Below are 21,923 nucleotides of genomic sequence, written 5' to 3' on the forward strand. Positions count from 1 at the left end.
ATAAGACCTAGTAGTCACATGTCAAAGTACATAAGACTTAGTAGTCACATGTCAAAGTACATAAGACTTAGTAGTCACATGTCAAAGCACATAAGACTTAGTAGTCACATGTCAAAGCACATAAGACTTAGTAGTCACATGTCAAAGCACATAAGACTTAGTAGTCACAAGTCAAAGTACATAAGACTTAGTAGTCACATGTCAAAGTACATAAGACTTAGTAGTCACATGTCAAAGTACATAAGACTTAGTAGTCACATGTCAAAGCACATAAGACTTAGTAGTCACAAGTCAAAGTACATAAGACTTAGTAGTCACATGTCAAAGCACATAAGACTTAGTAGTCACATGTCAAAGCACATAAGACTTAGTAGTCACATGTCAAAGTACATAAGACTTAGTAGTCACATGTCAAAGTACATAAGACTTAGTAGTCACATGTCAAAGTACATAAGACTTAGTAGTCACATGTCAAAGTACATAAGACTTAGTAGTCACATGTCAAAGTACATAAGACTTAGTAGTCACATGTCAAAGTACATAAGACTTAGTAGTCACATGTCAAAGTACATAAGACTTAGTAGTCACATGTCAAAGTACATAAGACTTAGTAGTCACATGTCAAAGCACATAAGACTTAGTAGTCACATGTCAAAGTACATAAGACTTAGTAGTCACATGTCAAAGCACATAAGACTTAGTAGTCACATGTCAAAGTACATAAGACCTAGTAGTCACATGTCAAAGTACATAAGACTTAGTAGTCACATGTCAAAGTACATAAGACTTAGTAGTCACATGTCAAAGTACATAAGACTTAGTAGTCACATGTCAAAGCACATAAGACTTAGTAGTCACAAGTCAAAGTACATAAGACTTAGTAGTCACATGTCAAAGCACATAAGACTTAGTAGTCACAAGTCAAAGTACATAAGACTTAGTAGTCACATGTCAAAGCACATAAGACTTAGTAGTCACATGTCAAAGTACATAAGACTTAGTAGTCACATGTCAAAGCACATAAGACTTAGTAGTCACATGTCAAAGTACATAAGACCTAGTAGTCACATGTCAAAGTACATAAGACTTAGTAGTCACATGTCAAAGTACATAAGACTTAGTAGTCACATGTCAAAGTACATAAGACTTAGTAGTCACATGTCAAAGTACATAAGACTTAGTAGTCACATGTCAAAGCACATAAGACTTAGTAGTCACAAGTCAAAGTACATAAGACTTAGTAGTCACATGTCAAAGCACATAAGACTTAGTAGTCACAAGTCAAAGTACATAAGACTTAGTAGTCACATGTCAAAGCACATAAGACTTAGTAGTCACATGTCAAAGTACATAAGACTTAGTAGTCACATGTCAAAGCACATAAGACTTAGTAGTCACATGTCAAAGTACATAAGACTTAGTAGTCACATGTCAAAGTACATAAGACTTAGTAGTCACATGTCAAAGTACATAAGACCTAGTAGTCACATGTCAAAGTACATAAGACTTAGTAGTCACATGTCAAAGTACATAAGACTTAGTAGTCACATGTCAAAGTACATAAGACTTAGTAGTCACATGTCAAAGCACATAAGACTTAGTAGTCACAAGTCAAAGTACATAAGACTTAGTAGTCACATGTCAAAGCACATAAGACTTAGTAGTCACATGTCAAAGCACATAAGACTTAGTAGTCACATGTCAAAGTACATAAGACTTAGTAGTCACATGTCAAAGTACATAAGACTTAGTAGTCACATGTCAAAGTACATAAGACTTAGTAGTCACATGTCAAAGTACATAAGACTTAGTAGTCACATGTCAAAGTACATAAGACTTAGTAGTCACATGTCAAAGTACATAAGACTTAGTAGTCACATGTCAAAGTACATAAGACTTAGTAGTCACATGTCAAAGTACATAAGACTTAGTAGTCACATGTCAAAGTACATAAGACTTAGTAGTCACATGTCAAAGTACATAAGACTTAGTAGTCACATGTCAAAGTACATAAGACTTAGTAGTCACATGTCAAAGCACATAAGACTTAGTAGTCACATGTCAAAGTACATAAGACTTAGTAGTCACATGTCAAAGTACATAAGACTTAGTAGTCACATGTCAAAGTACATAAGACTTAGTAGTCACATGTCAAAGTACATAAGACTTAGTAGTCACATGTCAAAGTACATAAGACTTAGTAGTCACATGTCAAAGTACATAAGACTTAGTAGTCACATGTCAAAGTACATAAGACTTAGTAGTCACATGTCAAAGTACATAAGACTTAGTAGTCACATGTCAAAGTACATAAGACTTAGTAGTCACATGTCAAAGTACATAAGACTTAGTAGTCACATGTCAAAGCACATAAGACTTAGTAGTCACATGTCAAAGTACATAAGACTTAGTAGTCACATGTCAAAGTACATAAGACTTAGTAGTCACATGTCAAAGTACATAAGACTTAGTAGTCACATGTCAAAGTACATAAGACTTAGTAGTCACATGTCAAAGCACATAAGACTTAGTAGTCACATGTCAAAGTACATAAGACTTAGTAGTCACATGTCAAAGTACATAAGACTTAGTAGTCACATGTCAAAGCACATAAGACTTAGTAGTCACATGTCAAAGTACATAAGACTTAGTAGTCACATGTCAAAGCACATAAGACTTAGTAGTCACATGTCAAAGTACATAAGACTTAGTAGTCACATGTCAAAGCACATAAGACTTAGTAGTCACATGTCAAAGTACATAAGACTTAGTAGTCACATGTCAAAGTACATAAGACTTAGTAGTCACATGTCAAAGTACATAAGACTTAGTAGTCACATGTCAAAGTACATAAGACTTAGTAGTCACATGTCAAAGTACATAAGACTTAGTAGTCACATGTCAAAGTACATAAGACTTAGTAGTCACATGTCAAAGTACATAAGACTTAGTAGTCACATGTCAAAGTACATAAGACTTAGTAGTCACATGTCAAAGTACATAAGACTTAGTAGTCACATGTCAAAGCACATAAGACTTAGTAGTCACATGTCAAAGTACATAAGACTTAGTAGTCACATGTCAAAGTACATAAGACTTAGTAGTCACATGTCAAAGTACATAAGACTTAGTAGTCACATGTCAAAGTACATAAGACTTAGTAGTCACATGTCAAAGTACATAAGACTTAGTAGTCACATGTCAAAGTACATAAGACTTAGTAGTCACATGTCAAAGTACATAAGACTTAGTAGTCACATGTCAAAGTACATAAGACTTAGTAGTCACATGTCAAAGTACATAAGACTTAGTAGTCACATGTCAAAGTACATAAGACTTAGTAGTCACATGTCAAAGTACATAAGACTTAGTAGTCACATGTCAAAGTACATAAGACTTAGTAGTCACATGTCAAAGCACATAAGACTTAGTAGTCACATGTCAAAGTACATAAGACTTAGTAGTCACATGTCAAAGTACATAAGACTTAGTAGTCACATGTCAAAGTACATAAGACTTAGTAGTCCCAGGCTCATTTGCAACAGTGCTTAGTTGTTGTTGCAAAAAGCATGAAGTATAAGATGTAAAGACTTAGTGATGTGATCTGTTGTTCAGGCCAAGTTACGTCTGGAGATGGAGATGGAACGTTTGCGTCAAACACATTCCAAAGATATTGAGGGCAAAGATGATGAGGTTGATGAAATAAGACAGTCGTACAGCAAGAAGGTAAGATGGTTCCTTCTCACTCTTTATGTTTCCTTCTCACTCTTTATGTTTCCTTCTCACTCTTTATGTTTCCTTCTCATTCTTTATGTTTCCTTCTCATTCTTTATGTTTCCTTCTCATTCTTTATGTTTCCTTCTCACTCTTTATGTTTCCTTCTCACTCTTTATGTTTCCTTCTCACTCTTTATGTTTCCTTCTCATTCTTTATGTTTCCTTCTCATTCTTTATGTTTCCTTCTCACTCTTTATGTTTCCTTCTCATTCTTTATGTTTCCTTCTCATTCTTTATGTTTCCTTCTCACTCTTTATGTTTCCTTCTCATTCTTTATGTTTCCTTCTCATTCTTTATGTTTCCTTCTCATTCTTTATGTTTCCTTCTCACTCTTTATGTTTCCTTCTCATTCTTTATGTTTCCTTCTCATTCTTTATGTTTCCTTCTCATTCTTTGTTTCCTTCTCATTCTTTATGTTTCCTTCTCATTCTTTATGTTTCCTTCTCATTCTTTATGTTTCCTTCTCATTCTTTATGTTTCCTTCTCACTCTTTATGTTTCCTTCTCACTCTTTATGTTTCCTTCTCATTCTTTATGTTTCCTTCTCATTCTTTATGTTTCCTTCTCACTCTTTATGTTTCCTTCTCATTCTTTATGTTTCCTTCTCATTCTTTATGTTTCCTTCTCACTCTTTATGTTTCCTTCTCATTCTTTATGTTTCCTTCTCATTCTTTATGTTTCCTTCTCATTCTTTATGTTTCCTTCTCACTCTTTATGTTTCCTTCTCATTCTTTATGTTTCCTTCTCATTCTTTGTTTCCTTCTCATTCTTTGTTTCCTTCTCATTCTTTATGTTTCCTTCTCATTCTTTATGTTTCCTTCTCATTCTTTATGTTTCCTTCTCATTCTTTATGTTTCCTTCTCATTCTTTATGTATACCCACACCCCCCACTTCGTAAGTGGTATAACCCCATCCCCCACTTAGTATGTGGTATACCCCCATTCCCCACTTTCTATATGGTATACCCCCATCCCCCACTTGGTATGTGGTGTACCCCTATCCCCCACTTGGGATGTGGTATACCCCCATTCCCCACTTGGTATTTGGTATACCCCACCCCCCACTCAGTATGTGGTATACCCACACCCCCCACTTCGTATGTGGTATACCCTCACCCCCCACTTGGTATGTGGTATACCCCCATCCCCCACTTGGTATGTGGTATACCCCCACCCCCCACTCAGTATGTGGTATACCCACACCCCCCACTTGGTATGTGGTATACCCCCACCCCCCACTCAGTATGTGGTATACCCACACCCCCCACTTCGTATGTGGTATACCCTCACCCCCCACTTGGTATGTGGTATACCCCCATCCCCCACTTGGTATGTGGTATACCCACCCCCAATCTTTGTCCTTGAAGCAGAGTGATTATCTGGGTTATTGTGGGTTAAGAAGCCCAATGTTAATTTACTGGACTAAAACAATGTCACTTGTTTTTTGTATATGATATTTGTATTGTTGTTATTTGTATTGTTGTTATTTGTATAGGATGTTTGTATTGTTGTTATTTGTATATGATGTTTGTATTGTTGTTATTTGTATATGATGTTTGTATTGTTGTTATTTGTATTGTATTTGTATTGTTGTTATTTGTATAGGATGTTTGTATTGTTGTTATTTGTATATGATGTTTGTATTGTTGTTATTTGTATATGATGTTTGTATTGTTGTTATTTGTATTGTATTTGTATTGTTGTTATTTGTATAGGATGTTTGTATTGTTGTTATTTGTATATGATGTTTGTATTGTTGTTATTTGTATATGATGTTTGTATTGTTGTTATTTGTATTGTATTTGTATTGTTGTTATTTGTATATGATGTTTGTATTGTTGTTATTTGTATATGATGTTTGTATTGTTATTTGTATATGATGTTTGTATTGTTGTTATTTGTATATGATGTTTGTATTGTTGTTATTTGTATTGTATTTGTATTGTTATTTGTATATGATGTTTGTATTGTTGTTATTTGTATATGTTTGTATTGTTGTTATTTGTATTTGATGTTTGTATTGTTGTTATTTGTATTGTAGTTGTGTTGTTGTTATTTGTATATGATGTTTGTATTGTTGTTATTTGTATATGATGTTTGTATTGTTGTTATTTGTATATGATGTTTGTATTGTTATTTGTATTGTATTTGTATTGTTATTTGTATATGATGTTTGTATTGTTGTTATTTGTATATGTTTGTATTGTTATTTGTATATGATGTTTGTATTGTTGTTATTTGTATTGTAGTTGTGTTGTTGTTATTTGTATATGATGTTTGTATTGTTGTTATTTGTATATGATGTTTGTATTGTTGTTATTTGTATTGTTGTTATTTGTATATGATGTTTTTATTGTTGTTATTTGTATATGATGTTTGTATTGTTGTTATTTGTATATGATATTTGTATTGTTGTTATTTGTATATGATGTTTGTATTGTTGTTATTTGTATATGATGTTTGTATTGTTGTTATTTGTATATGATGTTTGTATTGTTGTTATTTGTATATGATGTTTGTATTGTTGTTATTTGTATATGATGTTTGTATTGTTGTTATTTGTATATGATGTTTGTATTGTTGTTATTTGTATATGATGTTTGTATTGTTGTTATTTGTATATGATGTTTGTATTGTTGTTATTTGTATATGATGTTTGTATTGTTGTTATTTGTATATGATGTTTGTATTGTTGTTATTTGTATATGATGTTTGTATTGTTGTTATTTGTATATGATGTTTGTATTGTTGTTATTTGTATATGATGTTTGTATTGTTGTTATTTGTATATGATGTTTGTATTGTTGTTATTTGTATATGATGTTTGTATTGTTGTTATTTGTATATGATGTTTGTATTGTTGTTATTTGTATATGATGTTTGTATTGTTGTTATTTGTATATGATGTTTGTATTGTTGTTATTTGTATTGTATTTGTATTGTTGTTATTTGTATAGGATGTTTGTATTGTTGTTATTTGTATATGATGTTTGTATTGTTGTTATTTGTATATGATGTTTGTATTGTTGTTATTTGTATTGTATTTGTATTGTTGTTATTTGTATAGGATGTTTGTATTGTTGTTATTTGTATATGATGTTTGTATTGTTGTTATTTGTATATGATGTTTGTATTGTTGTTATTTGTATTGTATTTGTATTGTTGTTATTTGTATATGATGTTTGTATTGTTGTTATTTGTATATGATGTTTGTATTGTTATTTGTATATGATGTTTGTATTGTTGTTATTTGTATATGATGTTTGTATTGTTGTTATTTGTATTGTATTTGTATTGTTATTTGTATATGATGTTTGTATTGTTGTTATTTGTATATGTTTGTATTGTTGTTATTTGTATTTGATGTTTGTATTGTTGTTATTTGTATTGTAGTTGTGTTGTTGTTATTTGTATATGATGTTTGTATTGTTGTTATTTGTATATGATGTTTGTATTGTTGTTATTTGTATATGATGTTTGTATTGTTATTTGTATTGTATTTGTATTGTTATTTGTATATGATGTTTGTATTGTTGTTATTTGTATATGTTTGTATTGTTATTTGTATATGATGTTTGTATTGTTGTTATTTGTATTGTAGTTGTGTTGTTGTTATTTGTATATGATGTTTGTATTGTTGTTATTTGTATATGATGTTTGTATTGTTGTTATTTGTATTGTTGTTATTTGTATATGATGTTTTTATTGTTGTTATTTGTATATGATGTTTGTATTGTTGTTATTTGTATATGATATTTGTATTGTTGTTATTTGTATATGATGTTTGTATTGTTGTTATTTGTATATGATGTTTGTATTGTTGTTATTTGTATATGATGTTTGTATTGTTGTTATTTGTATATGATGTTTGTATTGTTGTTATTTGTATATGATGTTTGTATTGTTGTTATTTGTATATGATGTTTGTATTGTTGTTATTTGTATATGATGTTTGTATTGTTGTTATTTGTATATGATGTTTGTATTGTTGTTATTTGTATATGATGTTTGTATTGTTGTTATTTGTATATGATGTTTGTATTGTTGTTATTTGTATATGATGTTTGTATTGTTGTTATTTGTATATGATGTTTGTATTGTTGTTATTTGTATATGATGTTTGTATTGTTGTTATTTGTATATGATGTTTGTATTGTTGTTATTTGTATATGATGTTTGTATTGTTGTTATTTGTATATGATGTTTGTATTGTTGTTATTTGTATATGATGTTTGTATTGTTGTTATTTGTATATGATGTTTGTATTGTTGTTATTTGTATATGATGTTTGTACTGTTGTTATTTGTATATGATGTTTGTATTGTTGTTATTTGTATATGATGTTTGTATTGTTGTTATTTGTATATGATGTTTGTACTGTTGTTATTTGTATATGATGTTTGTATTGTTGTTATTTGTATATGATGTTTGTATTGTTGTTATTTGTATATGATGTTTGTATTGTTGTTATTTGTATATGATGTTTGTATTGTTGTTATTTGTATATGATGTTTGTATTGTTGTTATTTGTATATGATGTTTGTATTGTTGTTATTTGTATATGATGTTTGTATTGTTGTTATTTGTATATGATGTTTGTATTGTTGTTATTTGTATATGATGTTTGTATTGTTGTTATTTGTATATGATGTTTGTATTGTTGTTATTTGTATATGATGTTTGTATTGTTGTTATTTGTATATGATGTTTGTATTGTTGTTATTTGTATATGATGTTTGTACTGTTGTTATTTGTATATGATGTTTGTATTGTTGTTATTTGTATATGATGTTTGTATTGTTATTTGTATATGATGTTTGTACTGTTGTTATTTGTATATGATGTTTGTATTGTTGTTATTTGTATATGATGTTTGTATTGTTGTTATTTCTATATGATGTTTGTATTGTTGTTATTTGTATATGATGTTTGTATTGTTGTTATTTGTATATGATGTTTGTATTGTTGTTATTTGTATATGATGTTTGTATTGTTGATTTTTTTATATGATGTTTTTATTGTTGTTATTTGTATATGATGTTTGTATTGTTGTTATTTGTATATGATGTTTGTACTGTTGTTATTTGTATATGATGTTTGTACTGTTGTTATTTGTATATGATGTTTGTATTGTTGTTATTTGTATATGATGTTTGTATTGTTGTTATTTGTATATGATGTTTGTATTGTTGTTATTTGTATATGATGTTTGTATTGTTGTTATTTGTATATGATGTTTGTATTGTTGTTATTTGTATATGATGTTTGTATTGTTGATTTTTTTATATGATGTTTTTATTGTTGTTATTTGTATATGATGTTTGTATTGTTGTTATTTGTATATGATGTTTGTACTGTTGTTATTTGTATATGATGTTTGTACTGTTGTTATTTGTATATGATGTTTGTATTGTTGTTATTTGTATATGATGTGTGTATTGTTGTTATTTGTATATGATGTTTGTATTGTTGTTATTTGTATATGATGTTTGTATTGTTGTTATTTGTATATGATGTTTGTATTGTTGTTATTTGTATATGATGTTTGTATTGTTGTTATTTGTATATGATGTTTGTATTGTTGTTTCAGTTGAAGCAAATGGAGGTCCAGCTTGAGGAAGAATATGAGGAGAAGCAGAAGGTGCTAAAAGAGAAAAGAGAGCTGGAGTCAAAGCTCCTGTCAGCTCAGGACAAGGTCAGTCTCTATTCGAAATGCTCTAAGCTTATTTAGGAGCTGGAGTTTTGTTGTAAGTTTAGAGCATCATTGTAGTCTGAAGCATCATTGTAGTCTTGGAGCATCATTGTAGTCTTGAAGCATCATTGTAGTCTTGGAGCATCATTGTAGTCTTGGAGCATCATTGTAGTCTTGGAGCATCATTGTAGTCTTGGAGCATCATTGTAGTCTTGGAGCATCATTGTAGTCTTGGAGCATCATTGTAGTCTTGGAGCATCATTGTAGTCTTGAAGCATCATTGTAGTCTTGGAGCATCATTGTAGTCTTGGAGCATCATTGTAGTCTTGGAGCATCATTGTAGTCTTGGAGCATCATTGTAGTCTTGAAGCATCATTGTAGTCTTGAAGCATCATTGTAGTCTTGAAGCATCATTGCAGTCTTGAAGCATCATTGTAGTCTTGAAGCATCATTGTAGTCTGAAGCATCATTGTAGTCTTGGAGCATCATTGTAGTCTTGGAGCATCATTGTAGTCTTGGAGCATCATTGTAGTCTTGAAGCATCATTGTAGTCTTGGAGCATCATTGTAGTCTTGGAGCATCATTGTAGTCTTGGAGCATCATTGTAGTCTTGGAGCATCATTGTAGTCTTGGAGCATCATTGTAGTCTGAAGCATCATTGTAGTCTTGAAGCATCATTGTAGTCTGAAGCATCATTGTAGTCTTGAAGCATCATTGTAGTCTTGGAGCATCATTGTAGTCTTGGAGCATCATTGTAGTCTTGGAGCATCATTGTAGTCTGAAGCATCATTGTAGTCTTGGAGCATCATTGTAGTCTTGGAGCATCATTGTAGTCTGAAGCATCATTGTAGTCTTGGAGCATCATTGTAGTCTTGGAGCATCATTGTAGTCTTGAAGCATCATTGTAGTCTTGGAGCATCATTGTAGTCTTGGAGCATCATTGTAGTCTTGGAGCATCATTGTAGTCTTGGAGCATCATTGTAGTCTTGGAGCATCATTGTAGTCTTGGAGCATCATTGTAGTCTTGGAGCATCATTGTAGTCTTGGAGCATCATTGTAGTCTTGGAGCATCATTGTAGTCTTGAAGCATCATTGTAGTCTTGGAGCATCATTGTAGTCTTGGAGCATCATTGTAGTCTTGGAGCATCATTGTAGTCTTGGAGCATCATTGTAGTCTTGAAGCATCATTGTAGTCTTGGAGCATCATTGTAGTCTTGGAGCATCATTGTAGTCTTGGAGCATCATTGTAGTCTTGGAGCATCATTGTAGTCTTGAAGCATCATTGTAGTCTTGAAGCATCATTGTAGTCTTGAAGCATCATTGTAGTCTTGGAGCATCATTGTAGTCTTGGAGCATCATTGTAGTCTTGAAGCATCATTGTAGTCTGAAGCATCATTGTAGTCTTGGAGCATCATTGTAGTCTTGGAGCATCATTGTAGTCTTGAAGCATCATTGTAGTCTTGGAGCATCATTGTAGTCTTGGAGCATCATTGTAGTCTGAAGCATCATTGTAGTCTTGGAGCATCATTGTAGTCTTGGAGCATCATTGTAGTCTTGGAGCATCATTGTAGTCTTGAAGCATCATTGTAGTCTTGAAGCATCATTGTAGTCTTGGAGCATCATTGTAGTCTTGGAGCATCATTGTAGTCTTGAAGCATCATTGTAGTCTGAAGCATCATTGTAGTCTTGGAGCATCATTGTAGTCTTGGAGCATCATTGTAGTCTTGAAGCATCATTGTAGTCTTGGAGCATCATTGTAGTCTTGGAGCATCATTGTAGTCTTGAAGCATCATTGTAGTCTTGGAGCATCATTGTAGTCTTGGAGCATCATTGTAGTCTTGAAGCATCATTGTAGTCTTGAAGCATCATTGTAGTCTTGAAGCATCATTGTAGTCTTGAAGCATCATTGTAGTCTGAAGCATCATTGTAGTCTTGAAGCATAATTGTAGTCTTGGAGCATCATTGTAGTCTTGAAGCATCATTGTAGTCTTGGAGCATCATTGTAGTCTTGAAGCATCATTGTAGTCTTGGAGCATCATTGTAGTCTTGGAGCATCATTGTAGTCTTGGAGCATCATTGTAGTCTTGGAGCATCATTGTAGTCTTGAAGCATCATTGTAGTCTTGGAGCATCATTGTAGTCTTGGAGGATCATTGTAGTCTTGGAGCATCATTGTAGTCTTGAAGCATCATTGTAGTCTTGGAGCATCATTGTAGTCTTGGAGCATCATTGTAGTCTTGGAGCATCATTGTAGTCTTGGAGCATCATTGTAGTCTTGAAGCATCATTGTAGTCTTGGAGCATCATTGTAGTCTTGGAGCATCATTGTAGTCTTGGAGCATCATTGTAGTCTTGAAGCATCATTGTAGTCTTGGAGCATCATTGTAGTCTTGGAGCATCATTGTAGTCTTGGAGCATCATTGTAGTCTTGGAGCATCATTGTAGTCTTGAAGCATCATTGTAGTCTTGGAGCATCATTGTAGTCTTGGAGCATCATTGTAGTCTTGAAGCATCATTGTAGTCTTGGAGCATCATTGTAGTCTTGAAGCATCATTGTAGTCTTGGAGCATCATTGTAGTCTTGGAGCATCATTGTAGTCTTGGAGCATCATTGTAGTCTTGAAGCATCATTGTAGTCTTGGAGCATCATTGTAGTCTTGGAGCATCATTGTAGTCTTGAAGCATCATTGTAGTCTTGGAGCATCATTGTAGTCTTGAAGCATCATTGTAGTCTTGGAGCATCATTGTAGTCTTGGAGCATCATTGTAGTCTTGAAGCATCATTGTAGTCTTGGAGCATCATTGTAGTCTTGAAGCATCATTGTAGTCTTGAAGCATCATTGTAGTCTTGGAGCATCATTGTAGTCTTGAAGCATCATTGTAGTCTTGGAGCATCATTGTAGTCTTGGAGCATCATTGTAGTCTTGGAGCATCATTGTAGTCTTGAAGCATCATTGTAGTCTTGGAGCATCATTGTAGTCTTGGAGCATCATTGTAGTCTTGAAGCATCATTGTAGTCTTGGAGCATCATTGTAGTCTTGAAGCATCATTGTAGTCTTGGAGCATCATTGTAGTCTTGGAGCATCATTGTAGTCTTGAAGCATCATTGTAGTCTTGGAGCATCATTGTAGTCTTGGAGCATCATTGTAGTCTTGAAGCATCATTGTAGTCTTGGAGCATCATTGTAGTCTTGGAGCATCATTGTAGTCTTGGAGCATCATTGTAGTCTTGGAGCATCATTGTAGTCTTGAAGCATCATTGTAGTCTTGAAGCATCATTGTAGTCTTGGAGCATCATTGTAGTCTTGGAGCATCATTGTAGTCTTGGAGCATCATTGTAGTCTTGGAGCATCATTGTAGTCTTGAAGCATCATTGTAGTCTTGGAGCATCATTGTAGTCTTGGAGCATCATTGTAGTCTTGGAGCATCATTGTAGTCTTGAAGCATCATTGTAGTCTTGAAGCATCATTGTAGTCTTGGAGCATCATTGTAGTCTTGGAGCATCATTGTAGTCTTGGAGCATCATTGTAGTCTTGGAGCATCATTGTAGTCTTGAAGCATCATTGTAGTCTTGGAGCATCATTGTAGTCTTGGAGCATCATTGTAGTCTTGGAGCATCATTGTAGTCTTGGAGCATCATTGTAGTCTTGGAGCATCATTGTAGTCTTGGAGCATCATTGTAGTCTTGGAGCATCATTGTAGTCTTGGAGCATCATTGTAGTCTTGAAGCATCATTGTAGTCTTGGAGCATCATTGTAGTCTTGGAGCATCATTGTAGTCTTGGAGCATCATTGTAGTCTTGGAGCATCATTGTAGTCTTGGAGCATCATTGTAGTCTTGGAGCATCATTGTAGTCTTGAAGCATCATTGTAGTCTTGGAGCATCATTGTAGTCTTGGAGCATCATTGTAGTCTTGGAGCATCATTGTAGTCTTGGAGCATCATTGTAGTCTTGGAGCATCATTGTAGTGTTGACTTCCCTCTGCAGGTGAGAAGTGGAGACATTGAGAGTGAGAAACGTCTGAGGAAAGACCTGAAGAGGACCAAGACTCTGCTGGCTGACTCTCAGATGATGTTAGAGCACGTGAAGAACAATGCACCCAGCAAGAGGGAGACTGCACAACTGAAGAACCAGGTACTGACCTGCATGCACACCTGCAACATGTCACATTCACTAACTTTCACTTTCACTTTCACTTTCCTATTGTGTGGTGGAGCTGGAGGAGTCTGAGTTCACGTGTGCTGCTGCACTTAAAGCCCGCAAGTCCATGGAGGTGGAGATTGAAGACTTGCATCTTCAGATGGAGGACATCTCTAAATCCAAACAGGCGGTTAGTAAACCTCTCTGGATGATAATAATACTTGATTAGTATTAATCATATTATCATTCTTATTAGTATTACCATATTATCAGTATGATTAGTACTATTATTATTATTATTATCCAGTATTTGGGCTCTCAAGTGATAGCAAAGAAGCAGTTAGTGAAATAAATAATAATACAGAAATGACAATGAACAATTTACACTACAAATGGATCAATACAAATACCGATAGTAATATCACTATTGATAATGAATAATAACACTAATTGACCTCTATTATCAACAATACAGTTGTTCAAATGCAACAATACATATACATAATGATAACTAAAGATACAAAAGAAAGCAGATAAATGGAGGGGAAGAAAGAGAAGCAACCTACATTAACCTTGTAGATTGTTATAGTAACAATATGTTAGGCTTTTGTCAGTGTGCCATGTGTTATACCCAGTTTACCCTAGGGCAACAACATTAATATATGTTTGATGAAACGTGATTATGTGCATGAGTGTATGTATGTATATGTACTTGTATATGTACAGTATGTGTATATGTGTTTGTACAGTGAATGTATATGTACAGTATGTGTATATGTATGTTTGTACAGTGAATGTATATGTACAGTATGTGTATATGTATGTTTGTACAGTGAATGTATATGTACAGTATGTGTATATGTATGTTTGTACAGTGAATGTATATGTACAGTATGTGTATATGTATGTTTGTACAGTGAATGTATATGTACAGTATGTGTATATGTGTTTGTACAGTGAATGTATATGTACAGTATGTGTATATGTATGTTTGTACAGTGAATGTATATGTACAGTATGTGTATATGTATGTTTGTACAGTGAATGTATATGTACAGTATGTGTATATGTATGTTTGTACAGTGAATGTATATGTACAGTATGTGTATATGTATGTTTGTACAGTGAATGTATATGTACAGTATGTGTATATGTATGTTTGTACAGTGAATGTATATGTACAGTATGTGTATATGTGTTTGTACAGTGAATGTATATGTACAGTATGTGTATATGTATGTTTGTACAGTGAATGTATATGTACAGTATGTGTATATGTATGTTTGTACAGTGAATGTATATGTACAGTATGTGTATATGTATGTTTGTACAGTGAATGTATATGTACAGTATGTGTATATGTATGTTTGTACAGTGAATGTATATGTACAGTATGTGTATATGTATGTTTGTACAGTGAATGTATATGTACAGTATGTGTATATGTGTTTGTACAGTGAATGTATATGTACAGTATGTGTATATGTATGTTTGTACAGTGAATGTATATGTACAGTATGTGTATATGTATGTTTGTACAGTGAATGTATATGTACAGTATGTGTATATGTATGTTTGTACAGTGAATGTATATGTACAGTATGTGTATATGTGTTTGTACAGTGAATGTATATGTACAGTATGTGTATATGTATGTTTGTACAGTGAATGTATATGTACAGTATGTGTATATGTATGTTTGTACAGTGAATGTATATGTACAGTATGTGTATATGTACAGTATGTTTGTACAGTGAACAGAATGTGAGTGTGTATGTATGTGGGAGCGTATGTACTTATGTATGTGGGTATCTTTGTGTGTATGTATTAATAAATGAATATACGTATGTATGTATGTATAATTGTGTGTATGTGAGTATATATGTGTATTTGTATGTACAATATATTTGACTCCCAGTGTGTGTGGGAGCCAGAGTACGGCCCCAGCCACCCAGAGAGCCCTACCAAAAACAGCAGGTGTGTCACCCAGGTAACCAGGGAACCAGGGAACCAGGGAACCAGGTAACCAGGGAACCAGGGACCACTGGCCCCACACAGCCAGGCCGGCCAGTGACAGGAACCCCAGAGCCCGGCCCTACGTGCCGCTAGGCAGGGCCAGCAGCAGGTTTTAGACAGACGTGCAGGGTATGGCACGGGAGAAGCAGGGGACAGCCAGCCCCCGAGCCCCCACGCAGGCAGAAAGATGGGACCCCCCCCCCCCTGAGGGGCCCAGAGACTGCCTGCAATTGGACGGGAAGACTGCCCCCGCCCTACCAGCAACTGGTTCCCCAAGAGCCGAACCCCCCTGTAGAGCATGGCGGGGCCCACCCCAGGCCACCCCACCCAAGTCGCAGGACCGCCCAGCACGGGGCCATGGGAAGCACCCACCCCACCTGCAGGGAGAAGGAACATCCAGCAACTGTCTTGGCGAATCTTCCCCGAGGGAGAAAATAAATACCTAAAAAACTCTTTTGAAAAGATGACACACACTAATACATGCCTACCAAGTGGCTCCCGTGCAAATTGCAACCTTTCTTTTCACTCAGGTGGGGTCAAAGGTCATAGGTTAGAGGCCAGCTAGAAGAGAGATTGTACTTTGCAACTAAGTGTGAAGTCAATGGACTATTGTTGACACTTTTCATCTTCTTTCTATGGGCACAATAAAACATCTCCCATTGGCTGCCCTCTAAGTGGCCCTTTATTTACCACTTATACATGTTATTTACCACTTATACATGTTATTTACATGTTATTTACCACTTATAAAGGTTATTTACCACTTATAAATGTTATTTACATGTTATTTACCACTTATAAATGTTATTTACCACTTATAAAGGTTATTTACCACTTATACATGTTATTTACCACTTATACATGTTATTTACCACTTATAAATGTTATTTACCACTTATAAATGTTATTTACCAGTTACAATGCAGAGAAATGTTATTTATTAGTTATAAATGTAATAAATGTTATTTACCAGTTACAATGCAGAAAAATGTTATTTACCAGTTACAATGCAGAGAAATGTTATTTACTAGTTATAAATGTTATTTACTTATTACAATGCAGATAAATGTTATTTACCAGTTACAATGCAATCATTTCTCTCACAAGGATTGTGAAGGATAGGCTAAAGTGCAGTTCCCCTTTTACAGAATACATTTTCAAAAGATAAATTCAGATATTTTGGAGAGGGTGAGTGTGGTTTCTACTACAATCTGGAAACTGCTTGCTCTCAAGAGAAGCTTAGCTTCCAAAGCTATTATCGTCTGCTACTAGATGATGAACCTCACTTTATGTTTTCACAGTCTAAGTGCTTTTCCCTCACTGATAAAGTGATGATAGGTTGGCATTAATTGTCATTTGACACTATTTGCTCTTTTCCCTCAGCTGGAGGAGCAGATGAGTCGTCTGCAAAGAGAGAAGAACGACCTGCAGACACGGACGGAGGAAGACCAGGAGGACCTAAATGAGTTGATGAAGAAACACAAGGCTGCTGTAGCTCAGGTTTGCTTTTCTTTTATTTTACACCCATTGGGATTGCTTTTGGGTATTGTAATACTCAATTCGGCATGGCGAAGTTGGTAGAGTGGCCTTGTCAGCAATCGGAGTGTTGCTGGTTACTGGGGTTCAATCCCCACCTTCTACCATCCTAGTCACGTCCGTTGTGTCCTTGAGCAAGACACTTCACCCTTGCTCCTGATGGCTGCTGGTTAGCGCCTTGCATGGCAGCTCCCTCCATCAGTGTGTGAATGTGTGTGTGAATGTGGAAATAGTGTCAAAGAGCTTTGAGTACCTTGAAGGTAGAAAAGCGCTATACAAGTATAACCCATTTATCATTTATTTATAATTCACGTCAAGTAGTACACGTACATGTGTAGAAATAAAGTCAAGTAGTACACGTACATGTGTAGAAATAAAGTCAAGTAGTACACGTACATGTGTAGAAATAAAGTCAAGTAGTACATGTACATGTGTAGAAATAAAGTCAAGTAGTACATGTACATGTGTAGAAATAAAGTCAAGTAGTACATGTACATGTGTAGAAATAAAGTCAAGTAGTACATGTACATGTGTAGAAATATAGTCAAGTAGTACATGTACATGTGTAGAAATATAGTCAAGTAGTACACGTACATGTGTAGAAATAAAGTCAAGTAGTACATGTACATGTGTAGAAATAAAGTCAAGTAGTACATGTACATGTGTAGAAATAAAGTCAAGTAGTACATGTACATGTGTAGAAATAAAGTCAAGTAGTACATGTACATGTGTAGAAATAAAGTCAAGTAGTACATGTACATGTGTAGAAATAAAGTCAAGTAGTACATGTACATGTGTAGAAATAAAGTCAAGTAGTACATGTACATGTGTAGAAATAAAGTCAAGTAGTACATGTACATGTGTAGAAATAAAGTCAAGTAGTACATGTACATGTGTAGAAATAAAGTCAAGTAGTACATGTACATGTGTAGAAATAAAGTCAAGTAGTACATGTACATGTGTAGAAATAAAGTCAAGTAGTACATGTACATGTGTAGAAATAAAGTCAAGTAGTACATGTACATGTGTAGAAATAAAGTCAAGTAGTACATGTACATGTGTAGAAATAAAGTCAAGTAGTACATGTACATGTGTAGAAATAAAGTCAAGTAGTACATGTACATGTGTAGAAATAAAGTCAAGTAGTACATGTACATGTGTAGGAATAAAGTCAAGTAGTACATGTACATGTGTAGAAATAAAGTCAAGTAGTACATGTACATGTGTAGAAATAAAGTCAAGTAGTACATGTACATGTGTAGAAATAAAGTCAAGTAGTACATGTACATGTGTAGAAATCAAGTTGCAATGACTTGAACAGGCAAAGCCAATTAAGACCTTTTTCTTAACCACAATTTTCAAGGATTGCAGCGGAATTAATTGTTGTTGATTTATAAATAATGATCATAAAGTATCATGTTTAATGTTTGCATATTGTTATTCATACTTGTCCTTCTAGAAGTCTTCTTTTTACACAATGTTAAGGTACTAGTACACCACAACTAGCACAGCCTTCAATGACATACTTAGTGTTTCTTAAATGACATACTTAGTGTTTCTTAAATGACATACTTAGTGTTTCTTAAATGACATACTTAGTGTTTCTTAAATGACATACTTTGTGTTTCTTAAATGACATACTTAGTGTTTCTTAAATGACATACTTTGTGTTTCTTAAATGACATACTTAGTGTTTCTTAAATGACATACTTAGTGTTTCTTAAATGACATACTTAGTGTTTCTTAAATGACATACTTAGTGTTTCTTAAATGACATACTTAGTGTTTCTTAAATGACATACTTTGTGTTTCTTAAATGACATACTTAGTGTTTCTTAAATGACATACTTAGTGTTTCTTAAATGACATACTTAGTGTTTCTTAAATGACATACTTTGTGCTTCAGTCCGCACAGAACCTGGCTCAGATCAGTGACCTACAAGCCCAGTTGGAGGAGGCCCTCAGGGACAAGGTGGATGCTCACGAGAAGGTAAGTGCTGTTTTTCCTCACCTTTCAGATTGAATACTCTTTGTAGCGAGTAGGACTGTATCAGAAGTCAACTCACAAGAGCATATGAAAAACCATGAAGAGATAGATAGATAGATAGATAGATAGATAGATAGTTAGATAGATAGATAGATAGATAGATAGATAGATAGTTAGATGGATGGATGGATGGATGGATAGATAGATAGATAGTACTTTATTGATTCCTTCAGGAGAGTTCCCTCAGGAAAATTAAAATTCCAGCAGCAGTGTACAGAATTGAGATGGAATTTAAAAAGTAAAAAGTAAATAATGGGGGTCTAAGAATACAAATAAAAAGCAAGAATGAGAATAAAAATATAACAGTAAAATAAGAAGAGAAACTAGGCATGTTATGAAAAAGTATTGCACTGTTATTGTTTTGCATTCCTTGTCATCCTAGTTTTAAGTCTTGTGTTTTTGAGTCTATTAGTTGTGCACTTGGGATGAAGCAGTCTAGAACTGAACAGGCTCCTCTGGCTACTGATAACGGAATGCAGAGGGTGACTAGCATCATCCAGGATGCTCACTAGTTTGTCCACAGTCCTCTTCTCTGCCACCTTCACCAGTGACTCCACTTTTATTCCCATCGTAGAACCTGATCAGTTTCTCCAGTCTGGAGCTGTCCTTCTTAGATGTACTCCCCCCCCCCCCCAGCACACTACCATGTAGTACAGAACTCTGGCAACCACAGACTGGTAGTACATCCACAAGAGTTGTTTACAGACGTTGAAGGAGCGCAGCCTGCTCAGGAAGTCCAGCCTGCTCTGTCCTTTCCTGTACAAGTGGTCTGTGTTCACAGTCCAGTCCAGCTTATTGTTCACCCACACCCCGATATACTTGAATGAGTCCACGGTCTGTACCTCGACTCCCTCGATCACAATGGGGTCATTGTCTTGTTGGAACACCCAACTGCACCCAAGACCCAACCTCCGGGCTGATGATTTAGGTAGGTTGTCCTAAAGAATTTGGAGCTAATCCTCCTTTTTCATTGTCCCATTTAAAGCAGCAGTTCCATTGGCAGCAAAACAGGCCCAGAGCATAATACTACCACCACCATGCTTGACGGTAGGAATGGGGTTCCTGGGATTAAAGGCCTCACCTTTTCTCCTCCAAACATATTGCTGGGTATTGTGGCCAAACAGCTCACTTTTGGTTTGAAAGTGAAGACAGCCATGACATGATGTAGTTGATGTCCACTTTAGAGCAGGACTGTAGATGAGGTGAAGTGGACACCTCCCTGGGCACATGTTGAGGACATGTGAAGTTTCAGGGAACTCTCAACTGGATTCCCTGGGAGGAGCTGGATGAAGAAATGCAGGAGACAAAAGTCTGGCTTTCTCTACTTTGCTGCTGCACCTCCCACCCGGCCCAGGTCAGGTGGCAGAAGATAGATCAATGAAAATAGCATTTAGTAATTTAGTAATCCAGTTCAATCTTCCTACACAACTAAACCAACTCCTGAGTGAAATAGGAAGATGCATGTTATTCTATTTGGAAGGAATGATGTCACCACCTGAAGGAACTTCCATAGTAATTGAAAATGTTGCTATTCAAAAACATGTGTCATTATTATGTCACAGATGCAAGCCCTCCAGAGTCAGCTGGACTTCCAGGAGCAGTCCATGGTGGAGAAATCCCTTGTGAGCCGACAGGAGGCCAAAATCCGTGAACTGGAAACTAAGCTGGACTTTGAGAAGACCCAGGTCAAACGTCTGGAGGTGAGAGACAAAACCAGAGGAAGGTGCTAGGCAATACAACACAATCCTTGGCTCAGAGTGTACTCTACACTTGTAGTTGACATACATACTGTACACTTGTAGTTTATACTGTACACTTGTAGTTTACATACATACTGTACACTTGTAGTTTACATACATACTGTACACTTGTAGTCACAAGTTGACATACATACTGTACACTTGTAGTCACATGTTTACATACATACTGTACACTTGTAGTCACATGTTTACATACATACTGTACACTTGTAGTCACATGTTTACATACATACTGTACACTTGTAGTCACATGTTTACATACATATTGTACACTTGTAGTTGACATACATACTGTACACTTGTAGTTGACATACATACTGTACACTTGTAGTTTACATACATACTGTACACTTGTAGTCACATGTTTACATACATACTGTACACTTGTAGTCACATGTTTACATACATACTGTACAGGTGAAATTCCAAAAATGTGAATATCATAATAAATGTTATTTTATATATTTTAATGTTTATTTCAGCAATTCTTCTTCAAATGTGAACCTCATATGTGATATAAACTCGAGCTGGGTGAAATATCGAGTTTGTAGGATAAATCGATATATTTTAAACAAGATATGAATCAAATAAATATCGCTATCATTTATTTGATGTTAAAATTACCAAACGGCGCTTATCTTTTGTTGTCCCGCTCCTCTCTAATTTCCATGGGCTACTAAGGCCCTCCCTTTCCTCCGCACTGACCACAACAACAACACACAAGCAAATATTTAACCACATTTCCTTGTAGCTTCACTACTTTTTACACAAGTAGCCATTTCCCTAGCTTAGCTTTTTTTTACAGCCATGTAGCGGTTAGCCACGCTACAAGCTACAAAAGAAGAGAGAGGGAGAAGTGGACTAAGTGGACCTCACGGGCAGGAGACAACATGTATCAATGATGTTTACCTATAAGAACATCCATGGTTGTTTACTATGATGAGTCACCATTGGTTAAAATTA

The 21,923-nt window shown here is 34.8% G+C and overlaps 1 protein-coding gene across 7 annotated transcripts in view; it reads left to right on the forward strand.

Annotated features, from left to right (window-relative positions):
- Positions 1–21,923, forward strand: part of myo18ab (myosin XVIIIA b) — a 227,897-nt gene that overhangs the window by 162,336 nt on the left and 43,638 nt on the right. For all 7 annotated transcript variants that reach the window (XM_061973197.1, XM_061973193.1, XM_061973198.1 and 4 more), the window contains 7 exons: positions 3,616–3,726; positions 9,365–9,469; positions 13,449–13,595; positions 13,678–13,791; positions 17,001–17,117; positions 19,060–19,143; positions 20,763–20,900. In XM_061973197.1, the coding sequence (XP_061829181.1) occupies positions 3,616–3,726; positions 9,365–9,469; positions 13,449–13,595; positions 13,678–13,791; positions 17,001–17,117; positions 19,060–19,143; positions 20,763–20,900 (816 nt within the window). The remainder of the gene's footprint in view (positions 1–3,615; positions 3,727–9,364; positions 9,470–13,448; positions 13,596–13,677; positions 13,792–17,000; positions 17,118–19,059; positions 19,144–20,762; positions 20,901–21,923) is intronic.

The sequence above is a fragment of the Nerophis lumbriciformis genome, linkage group LG17 (assembly GCF_033978685.3).
Source record: "Nerophis lumbriciformis linkage group LG17, RoL_Nlum_v2.1, whole genome shotgun sequence".
In the NCBI taxonomy this organism is placed as follows: Eukaryota; Metazoa; Chordata; class Actinopteri; order Syngnathiformes; family Syngnathidae; genus Nerophis; species Nerophis lumbriciformis.